The 11170-nt window shown below is 36.9% G+C and overlaps 1 protein-coding gene across 1 annotated transcript; it reads left to right on the top strand.

The window, feature by feature from the left end:
• Positions 1 to 2718: 2718 nt before the first annotated feature.
• On the top strand, positions 2719 to 10605 carry LOC135686936 (glycine amidinotransferase, mitochondrial). The gene is made up of 6 exons (XM_065203341.2): positions 2719 to 2978; positions 7623 to 7955; positions 8469 to 8690; positions 9120 to 9257; positions 9529 to 9858; positions 10240 to 10605. The coding sequence occupies exons 1-6, from the start codon at positions 2916 to 2918 to the stop codon at positions 10363 to 10365; spliced, it is 1212 nt and encodes a 403-aa protein (XP_065059413.2). The 5' UTR covers positions 2719 to 2915; the 3' UTR covers positions 10366 to 10605.
• Positions 10606 to 11170: the final 565 nt, after the last annotated feature.

Here is an 11170-nt window from a genome sequence, read left to right as displayed (position 1 = left end):
AGCCGTTGTCCAAGAAGATCGTTTTGAGTTTTTCCAGTTCAGCGTGCAGTTTAGATTTCGAGCAGATCATAAGTGCCCTATGTACTAATGTTTTGACAAGGTTGACTTTGCGTTGTTTTGGGCAAAATGAATTCCAGCGTATGTACTGACCGGTAAAAGTAGGCTTGCGATATACACTGGTAAGAAATCCAGTGTTAGACTTTTCGACCAAAACATCTAAAAATGGTAAGGAATCATTTTCTTCCTTTTCAAACGTAAACTGGAGGGCTGGGTGTAGGCTATTTAGGTGTTTTAGAAAAATATCACACTCAGCCTCTGTTTTGAAAATGGTATATGTGTCATCCACATACCGAAAATAGACACCTGGCTTTTGGTCGTAGTCGAACAAACGCTCTTCATGAAAGCCAACAAAGATATTGGCCAAGGCAGGTCCCAGAGGGCTACCCATAGCGACACCATCCTTTTGTTGGTACATTTCATTGTTAAAACTGAATTCAACTGAACGTGTTGCAGTTTCCATCAGTTCAATGAATACTTCCTCTGGGAATGGTGGGCTATTAAGCTCGCTCCGGTACAAAGCGTCGGCACATATTTTGATGGTCTCACTCAAAGGAACATTTGTGAAAAGACTACTAATGTCAAAAGAACACATGAAAGATGTTTCGTTTTCGATGTTCAAGTTTTGCATGAACTCAGCGAACGTAAAAGAATCCTTGATGCAATGTTTTGAATATTTTTGAAGAACAGGGTCCAAAACTTCAGAAAGCCACTTAGCCAGTTCGTGTTGTGCTGAGCCAATCATAGACAAGATAGGTCTAAGTGGGACGTTCGGCTTGTGTATTTTAGGGAGGCCATACATTTGTGGTCGTTGAGAGCCCGTGGGTCTTATCCTATCATAAATTTCTGTAGCCAACATTTTTGAGTTGACCAGTTCCAACAAACGTTTTTGGAGTTTCCGCTCTAGTTTGGCCGTTTTGTCATGTGTTTCGACATCACCCAATTTAGCAAATTTTTCTTTGTCGTGGAGAATTACCTCCATTTTATTGATGTAGTCCTTTTTGTTTAGAATTACCACTCCAGACCCTTTATCAGGTTTTGTAATAAAGATGTCATTGTTAGCCCGTAGAGATTTTAGTGCTTGGAAATGTTCTCTATGCAAAAGAAAATCTGAGTGGTCGATGGGAGAGCCGCTGTAAGCGTACGCCAAATCGCTTAGTCGTGCTCGTAATTTGTTAAACTCCAAAGGGTTAGAAATCTCGTGCTTAGCAAGTTGAGCGTGTAAAATTTCGAATTCAGCAAAGAGTTCCTCTCTGTTGATTGTTAGGGGTGGGATACAAAATTCAAGTCCATTACCTAAGACAAATGTTTCAGTATCAGAGAGAGAATAATCCGATAAATTAAAAATATGTTTTTTGGTGTCGCTCAACATGCCACCGAAACGTTTCCTTACTAGCAAGCCAATATTCCTATTGTGTTTTTCCGTGGTATGTTTTAGTGTCCGCTGGTCAATGAAATATGAATTTCGTTCCATCGGCACTGTAACCCCTCCACTTTTTTGCGATAGTACGTTAGAAAACGTTCATGAAAGTTTACTCTAACTATGGTCTAACTAAACATTGAATAGTATACTCCTAAGAAGTAGCAGTTTTTCTTGACTGGGAACTTTTTGTTAATTTTCTAGATGTTTTTATTGATGTTTTATTATCCCCAATCTAATTTTATCTATTTTTATAACTATTGATATCTTCCCTGAACCAGATTGTTTATAAAACCCCAGTAGAAATAAGCCAGTATTTTCTAAAAGTTTTCAGCGTTCTAGAGGGCGTGGCCTAAAAAAATTCGGTCACGCCCTCTTCAGCCCTCCCACATTTAGACTGGTGCGCGGTCCCTGTTTACAGGCTATACAGAACTTTAACGAAAAACAGAATAAACTACTGATATTTTTTATTCTGTGCACTAATGATTTTCACAGGAAATATTGTTCGGATTAAAATTCTTTTTAGAAGCTAGGCCGTTGAATTTCAGTGATTATTAACACTGAATGATAATTAATCACAAAAGAGGGTGATAAAGAATTTCCTCTTTCTAATTCTCTAATTTTCAACGGCCCCATTTTGCCTAAGAGTCTTTTTGATTCTGATTTCGATTGTGACAAAATCGTCTCGGATAGGTGTTTACTCTACCCCGTTCAAAAACTGAACCGCGACGGTACAAAATTCGTTCGCTTTCAAAGCAGGGTCAAAACTGTTCCGGATAGCAGAGCAAAATCGTCACGGTTCCACATTGCTAGTGCAAACGGAAGGGCGAACCGCGACAGTTTTGTCACGGTTCCAAACTTGCACAGGACAGTGTAAACGGGGTCTTAGAAAAGAGGAAATTGTTTTTCAGGAAACCGGACTGATTCTAGAACAAATAGCATGGACTAAGAAAGTTCGAAAAACAATGCGTTCGAATTACTTGTAAGGGGTTTACTTTGCTAAATATTTTTCAACAGAAATATCAATAAGTCGATGAAACTTTATCATTAATTTGCCTTCTTGAGAAAGGGTTGAAAATGATCTGCCAACTTCTACGATTATAGCTCCAGCTTTCTACAAAACCTTATCTATAGCGATTCAAAATAAGGAAAATTTCCTCTGCATCTCCTCAGTCCCTCCCCCCGGCATCGCGTTTGTGACACGTGACATAGAACGGTGTTGTTACTTGCCTGGTAGCACAATGAATTGAATGTGAAATAACAAGTACCAATACCGAGCCGACGGTTACTTTTACCGAATTCACAGAAGCATTTAAAAATCAAGGAATGAAAGTTTTTATGCTGCACAAAACTAGAGGTGTCAAGTCTATGGTGTTTTCGTTTCCAAACAATTGCCATCTAAAAAGTGACTAAATCTGACACTGTTTTGAAGAAGGACATGGCTTTCCGTAAAATTCTGAGACCAATTTCCAAAGCTGTTGCACAAAGATGCTTCGTGCAGGTTTGTTTGTATATTCTTACACGGTTTGAAGATTGTGCCTATCTTGAATGAAATTTTCTTGCAAATCATTAAGGCATGTTTCATCTCAATTATATCAAATTTTGTTGTTGCTAATTGATCTGGAACATTTTGAGCAGCAACCAAGAGCTGGAATCTTAAGGTGTGTGGAAGATAAGATTTGTTTCACGATTCTAGTATATGAATTCTTAGTAGTCAATCCTTGACCTTTGTTCGAAAATACAATCGAAACAACAGAAAAAATAAACGTTGAAAATCGACGGAAAGCAACAATTTTTAAAAGTAAGAGTTCAAAAACTATGTTTCTATGCAATGCTGCATTTTGAATTGCTAGTCGCTCATTATTCGAGGTTTGCCTTTTCTTTGATAAACATGGAAAGAGCCGGCAAATGGTATTTGGATTTGTACCCAGTAGTATTTGGAGCGGCTGGTTGCACACTAAAGTAATCAAAAGCTAATAGTTAAAATGGGTGTGTCACAATAGTTACAGCGAAGAAGTCATGGAACAAAAATAACGTAAATTGCAACAAAATATCACTGTTCTTGCTATATCTCGTATCTCTTAATATGAAAAGTATATATCTTCTTTTCTTTAATAATTCCTTTTTTATACTATTTTTAGAGAATTACCTGCCAGGAATCACTACTAAGATGTAAATAGTTAAGATCTATTTACTTGGCAGGTTAGAATTACCATATAGGTTCATTCGTCTTGAAGATCAAATTCTATATCAAAGTCAGAGGACTGTATAATTTCTTATTCGAATTCATATGCAAGATAAAGTATAAACATCAGCGAATATAATGACATAAAAAACCACGAATTGTTAATCAGAGAGAAGAATTAACGTCCAGAGAGAAGAAAATAACGTAAGAATTTTAACGAAGTCACCTCGGTCCATCAAGGTCTTGATTTAGTATTATTTTGAATATCGTTCTTTACGTGAATCGTTCGCATCTATCTTCCTTCATCGTGACTGTCGTTCGCATCTATCGCGAGTTCTTTTTGAGATATAATTCACGTCGTTCACGTCGTCGTCGTTCGTAAGCAAGAAATCTTCTTTTCAACTGAATTCAATCAACAACACCAACAACTATATACAAAAGAAAGAGAGAAAGAGAGAAAGAGAGAAAGAGAGAAAGAGAGAAAGAGAGAAAGAGAGAAAGAGAGAAAGAGAGAAAGAGAGAAAGAGAGAAAGAGAGAAAGAGAGAAAGAGAGAAAGAGAGAAAGAGAGAAAGAGAGAGAGAGAGAGAGAGAGAGAGAGAGAGAGAGAGAGATAGGAAGGAGCGCTCACAATTTCCTACACTGTTCTTGCTATATCTCGTATCTCTTAATATGAAAAGTATATATCTTCTTTTCTTTAATAATTCCTTTTTTATACTATTCTGTAAGTAATTCTTTGCGCAACTGTCACGCTTTGCGACTATAATTAGAAAAACCGGCCTAATACTGCATGAAAATGCAAACCCAGTTAATTTCTGAAGACAACTGCCGCTAAGCATGCCGGTTGCGCAAGAGCTTTTAAAGATTGACAAATAAACTTTATACACGATTGTATGATTTTGTACCACAAATAAACTGCTTGCGTGGATATAGCTAAAATTTAAAATTAAAAAATGGAGTTGTAGTTTTTTAACAGTGCAAGAAACTGTGTGCTGTATCGCTTGGGTAAGCAGCGTTATTACCAGGTGCTTCGAATGGTTTGTGGCATATATTTTTTACGCTTGACTTCCAAGTTCGCAAGCCAAACCACATATACAAAAGCTACATTTCCTTTGAGTAATAACGTTTATACAAAGACGGAGGACGGACTAACCATTTCAAATGCACCACCTATCCTGGGTACCGGACTCACTATGTATAAAATAAAATAGAGAGTCTGGTCCACTGATCTATAAAAAAGACTGGATCGAGCTTCTAATGTGACCAAAGTGTCGCCATCCGAGAAGAGGGCCCCAGAACAGCCCATGCGAGGAGACGGCCTTCTCTGTCACCCCTTGCAATGTTTTCAGTGGCCTGCGTTCCAGACCCCTAACTTGAAAGTAGAGGGTCTGTGTTACCGAGAGCAAAATCGCGTACGAGAGTTTCCTAGTATCTCTGGAAAAATCAATTATGCAAAGAATTATGCGGCATTCACATTTCAAAAGTGAACAACAGCGTGAACAAAGCGTCGTTTGCCGGGGCAGTTTACGCATTCAACTAGCAAAAAGAAATGAATGCAAGTTCAAAGTTTCTTTTTATTTTGTCTGACAATAATGCCTGAAAGCCTTGAATATATCATGACGCCTAGATAATTGCCGCCCGGCGCGAGGATAGAAACACTTCAAAAACCGGAGGATGAATTTTTATCAAAGCACACGCTTGTTACGCTTGTTATTGATAACTCTTCTCTTATGTATTAATGAAGGTTAAAAAATCATTTTAAACATCAGAATTTCTAATTTCAAACAACAAACTTAGAGGACGTGTTTATAGCAAAGCAATCACTATAATGAAGAAAAGAATTGATGAAAAGTACAAGGCATATGCCTAGGCCTACCGCCTCTCAGTTAGGCAGCCTTGTCCGGATCAATGATAAGTGTTTCACTAGTCTTCCACTGTCTTAAACTTGCGTATATAAGCAGGCATCATTTTCTACGGCTTGAAGGCAAAGCGTCTTTTTACATTTCGGTTTCCATTTCTTATCGCTACTCCGAAAGTGATGCTTTTCGTTATCGAATTCACCAGATCTCGTCCCTAAAAATCATTCTTTACATGACATTCAAGCCAAATTAGTAAACAGCTACCTTCTACCATGCAAAACCAAATGTCTACTCAAAGCAAATCGATTGCTTGCCAAGTCAATTTTACTTCGATTGCTGCGGTAGATCCCATCAACAGAGTCCGTAAAAGTTGTCAACCTTCCTCGGGCCAAGAAAACATTACTATAATACATTACTATAATTAGTAAAACCTTCCTCATTTTAAATTGATCTTAAATGGGCGTGGTCAGAAAATTAGGTTACTCAACTTGTCTATCCTCTCTCTTTGCAACTCTGTTTTTCCAAAAAATTTCTAGAAATTTCTAGCTTGTTTCAATTATAGATATTTTTGGAGACAGGTGTGAAGTTGTATGCTCATATCAATAAATATCAAAAGTGTGTCATAATTTAAATATATAAAATCAGTCATTTCCCATTTCATTTTGATCTCTTTTACTACACTCTTTTTTATAAAAAACAAATATCAATGTTGAGTACTCCAGTTTTTTAATGTTCTGGAAATTTCAATACTCATTGTTTCTTAAGAGTTTCTTAATTATGATGTCATGAATTTTATATTTGGGGCTCCTTTAATTTAATTTTTCATGCTAAGAAGAAATTTTAGTTAATGTAAGGAACTATTACAAAGATGAGAGACTTTGAATCTATTTTTTAATTTTTCCAAAGACACTAACAACTTTGTAGAACAAAACAGAACATTACGGCAACAAAAAGTAAATATCTTATCTAACTTAAGTAAAACTACTTCAATCCCATTAATGTCTTCTAAAGAAATATAATCGTCCGAGTTATCTTCGTCATAGTATACCCGAAACTCTTGCAATCCTCTGTTGTACCATAATATTGCTCCAACAAAGAAACCATTTTCATAAAAAAATTCAATTTGTTGTCCTAATCCAAAGTTCTTGCCTTCTTTATCTGTAAATTTTGTTTCGGTTTATCAAAATCATGGTGGTGCCATGTGACATGCATGCTAAGTCCTTGTTGACTTTGAAACACTTTTCGCAGAAGTTACATTAGATTTTAGAGCCGTTCTCTTTTTCAGTTTTACTCGACGACACTGGTAACCTTTGCCCTCGGGAAAGAACGTGTTTTGAAAAACCAAGCAAAATTAGCGTTTTTTGTTCCTTTTCTGTGACACTTTCACTTCATGGAAGCACATTATGAAGCATAGGAGGGGTTTTTACAACAAATTAGACTTGTCGATGTTTCTACTGTTATCGATGTCTCTTTGACGACTTCTGTATCATTTATCTGTATTTATACGAGGAATATTTCAAACCAGAATATCAACATCTCCTGAAGAAATAGTTATTCACGAAACCGGCTTGTTGAGATTGAACATACAGTTTTATTTCGGCCAACTTTTGCTTTTTCGGACAAATCAATTTTCGACGGCCAACAGTTTTGAAAATCAGCCAGAATAGAGGAAGTTGGCTGTCAAAACGGCCAAATGGCAACGGTGGCTGCTAGGTCCATGCAATTATACCACAGAAAGAAATCCAATGTGGTAATGACTGAAGTTATCATTATTTTATAGCGCTTGATGGCGATGATGATGAGTTACTGGACAAAAAATTGAATCTTTTCAAAAACCAACTCTTTCATCTCTAGTTTTTCCACGTCTGAAATTTTGTCCAAAGTTGGTTCGAGATATAAAATTTTGCATCAGAAATTACTTGTCTGAAGTTCTTGAGTATTTGTGGATCGCTCAGATTAAAACAAAAGCAACATGGTGTAAATAAATCTAACTGCAATATATATTAACCGTACAGTTCTAAATAAACGTCTTGACATGCCCCCAAAACAGCATTGGGTTAAGTGTTATTCTAAATTTGATGTGTTACGCCGCTTGTATTGCAGACTGTTCGATTGCAGACTGTTCGACGAGCACATCAGCAAATCTTACAGCAAACTGATAACGAACTATCCTCTCCCGTATGCTCATATAATGAATGGGACCCTCTCGAGGAAGTCATCGTTGGGCGTGCAGAAAATTCTTGCGTTCCTAAGATGACGGTTGAAGTTAAAGCCAACACGTCTGAAAGTCATTGGGAATTTTATGAAAAAAACGGAGGAAAACTTTTCCCAGATGCTCACGTTATGAAGGCTGTCGATGAAATCGAAGAATTTTGCAACATTCTTGAGCACGAGGGCGTTGTGGTAAAGAGGCCTGATGTTATTGACCATACGAAAGTAAGTTTTACTCGATATGTTCGTTGTATCTACCTGATTTCTCGTTTCTCCCTGAAGTTGATAGTTGAAGATTGCGCGAAAAAAGTTTCGGGCGAAAAGTACTGATGTCATGTTTCCGCTTTTTAGTACTATCTTCAGATTTTGCGGTACTAAGAGCTTATTTGACATTGAATACTATATTATTTTGGCTGCATTTAACGGTACAGGGTAAAGATACGAGATAGGGAATTGCAATCTTCACATGACAATATTTTGTAGCCACGAGGATATCTCTAGTACATAACTGATGAATATAGGTACCTAGAATGTTTCTGAAGTGTTAATTAGCTGCTTGCATTTTTTGTTTTAAAGTTGGCCAATAAATCAAAAGGTTTAAGGCCAATCATCAGAGTAGAAACTGCAATTCATTTAAAAAAATCTAAACTGCTCCAGTTGTACCATTCATTCTTTTACATCATATTCAAACTCATATGCTATAACATTGCTGTAACAGGTCAGTCTCTCCAATTCTAGAGCTACGAAACACCAGACTTCAAATCCCAAGGTATGTATGCTGCCATGCCGAGAGACATACTGTTAGTCATTGGAGAAGAAATTATTGAAGCTCCAATGGCCTGGAGATCAAGATTCTTCGAGTACCGAGCCTATCGTAGACTTGTCAAGGAGTATTTCAATGCAGGTGCAAAATGGACCACGGCACCTAAGCCAACAATGGCAGATGAACTTTATGATCTGGTAACTAAAGCAAACTGTTGAATGGTTTGAAAACTCTCTTGATTGTATATTCTACCATATGAAATTTATACATGACTTTCAGAAGGTTTCACTTGCCGTATGGAAGTGACAAATTTTTAGTCCTTTAAATCGATTAATGTTAATCAGAGGTAAGGGACTTTTGAAGAGAAAAGGGTTGGAAAGGAGGCTTGCAGTACCCCTTACTAGTGACACGAATGTTTTCAGCAAAAACAAAATTTTAGGCAATTTATAAAATTAAAAAAAACAACAATCTCTTGATGATAAAGATTACTTGGAAGATGTTCTCTTCGGTTCAACATTACAAAGTGGACTTAGAATCATAAGTTTGTGTTTCTCGATCAAATCTTTGGCTCGATTGTCCTTGTATTCCTCTGTACAATTGTAATTTAAAATGTATACGTTCTTTAGGGATATCCTATGAAATCTGTTCAGGAGCGGCACAAACTTGCAGCGATGGGGCGCTTTGTGACAACAGAACACGAGCCTTGTTTTGATGCAGCAGATTTCATGAGAGCTGGAAGGGATATTTTTGCTCAAAGAAGCCAGGTTTGATCCAATTGGTTTGTTTTTATAACAAAAATGTCTACTTTGATTCATAGGTTTTTCAGTTACCTCATTAAAGTTGTATGGGAGATATCAAGCGTTGCAAAACGTAAAAATAACTTAACTGTGCGATGCGCTTTCCACGTCTTCCGCACACTTCTTGAGCCATTAATAGTTCAATTCTTCTTCTCTTTATTCAATTCCTCCTCTCCATTTTCAAGGGTATCTATATAGCAAGAAAACATAATAGCTTTACGCTGGTTTTGTTTTCTAGGTAACAAACTACGCAGGTATCAAGTGGCTTCAGAGGCATCTTGGAGATGAATACAAGATTCATATAGTTTCCTTCAGGGATCCAAATCCTATGCATATTGATGCAACGTTCAACATAATAGGACCCGGACTTGTATTATCGAATCCAGACCGACCCTGTGATCAGATCGATTTGTTCAAGCGGTCCGGATGGAAGATTGTTCAACCGCCTCTGCCAGTGATACCTGACTCACACCCGTTGTGGATGAGTTCCAAATGGCTTAGTATGAATGTCCTGATGCTGGACGAGAAGCGAGTTGTTGTGGATGCAAATGAAGTGCCTACAATCAAGGTTAGATATATGTAAGGGGCATGTCGTCGTTAGAAGGAAAGGGGTACTTTTGTGCCTTTTTATAACTCAATTTTACCCGGGTATTGCAAAAAGCTTTTCGCAAAGTTTTGTTGTAAGGTGTTGATTTAAAATTTGAGAAATTATGGGTGTTTGGGGCTAACTGCCCTCCAACTTCCCAAGGAACCTTCCCTCTATTATCGGATATTTTGGTTTAGGAAATAAAGGAAGAAAGGCCTCTCAAAAAAGAAATGGGAAATTCACTGCGGTTGTTTTAAGTTGTAACTCTATGTCAAATCAAAGATTACAACTTGATTAAAACCTTTTTATTGCAATTTACTGCATATGGTGATTATTTATACATTTCTGTTCATTTTTTCTTAGATGTTTGAGTCACTTGGGATCAACTGCATACCCGTCAACATACGGCACGCCAACTCTCTCGGGGGCGGGTTTCATTGCTGGACTTGTGACATCCGTCGAAAAGGAACTTTGGAATCTTATTTCTGATCAATCTTTAAAGGAAGTAAACTGAAAAAGTTTGAACAGCACTTCTAATTATTCCACTTAACAACTGTTAACAATTCAATTTTCATGTATAACTGAAAACAGAGGGTAACTGCCAGCTCCTTTTTTCTTGAACAAAAGCCTTGGGGTCAGAAACGATTCCTGGACATCCAGAAAAAATGAAGAAACTTTCATTATCGAAGAAACAAATAAATCGAAAAAAATTGTTTTTTCCTGGTTGGCATAAAATGCTCAACGCTAGCAATAAGAAACTTTCACAACCAACTTCTAATGTATCTTTTCTTTCGCAATAGTTTCTGATATGATATAAGCACTTTTACCGGATCGAAAATAACATGCAAGACCCAAGGTGTTATAAGCAAAGATGTTAAAATCAAGAATTCGTACTAAATTTTTCCATAGCATCACTTTGATATCGACACTTTTTTTCTACCGGTGTTTATGCCCAAGCCCACTGGTGGTAAATTGCCCAGTTTTAGAAAAATAAGAAAGTAAAGGAAGTGGTTGAAAAATCGACAATTTACGTAGAACTATATCTCTGGTCAAGAGAACAGTGGCTGGGAACGGCCATACTTAATCAAATTAAGCCAGATTTTAATACCAAGTCCCAATAACTGACTTTGTTATGAAAACCTCGGTAACTGTAACTTGCATTGTTACAAAAATTCCAAAATGATGAACACAATCAACCTTATAATAATAATATATAGTAAGCGATTTATTTACAGTAGGCGGGTATAATATAGCTATCTTTGTACAATATATGTACAAGCTCATCATATTTTAG

Source organism: Rhopilema esculentum, chromosome 6, assembly GCF_057945365.1.
Source record: "Rhopilema esculentum isolate cy_ngs chromosome 6, ASM5794536v1, whole genome shotgun sequence".
Classification (NCBI taxonomy): domain Eukaryota; kingdom Metazoa; phylum Cnidaria; class Scyphozoa; order Rhizostomeae; family Rhizostomatidae; genus Rhopilema; species Rhopilema esculentum.
The sequence above is the reverse complement of the archived record's forward strand: the minus strand, read 5'-3'. Positions and strand labels throughout refer to the sequence as shown.

Coding starts and splice junctions, on each gene's coding strand:
- LOC135686936 (XM_065203341.2), top strand. CDS start 2,916: ATGGCTTTCCGTAAAATTCTGAGACCAATTTCCAAAGCTGTTGCACAA. Junction 7,956..8,468: donor ATGTTATTGACCATACGAAA/GTAAGTTTTACT, acceptor CTCCAATTCTAG/AGCTACGAAACACCAGACTT. Junction 9,859..10,239: donor ATGAAGTGCCTACAATCAAG/GTTAGATATATG, acceptor ATTTTTTCTTAG/ATGTTTGAGTCACTTGGGAT.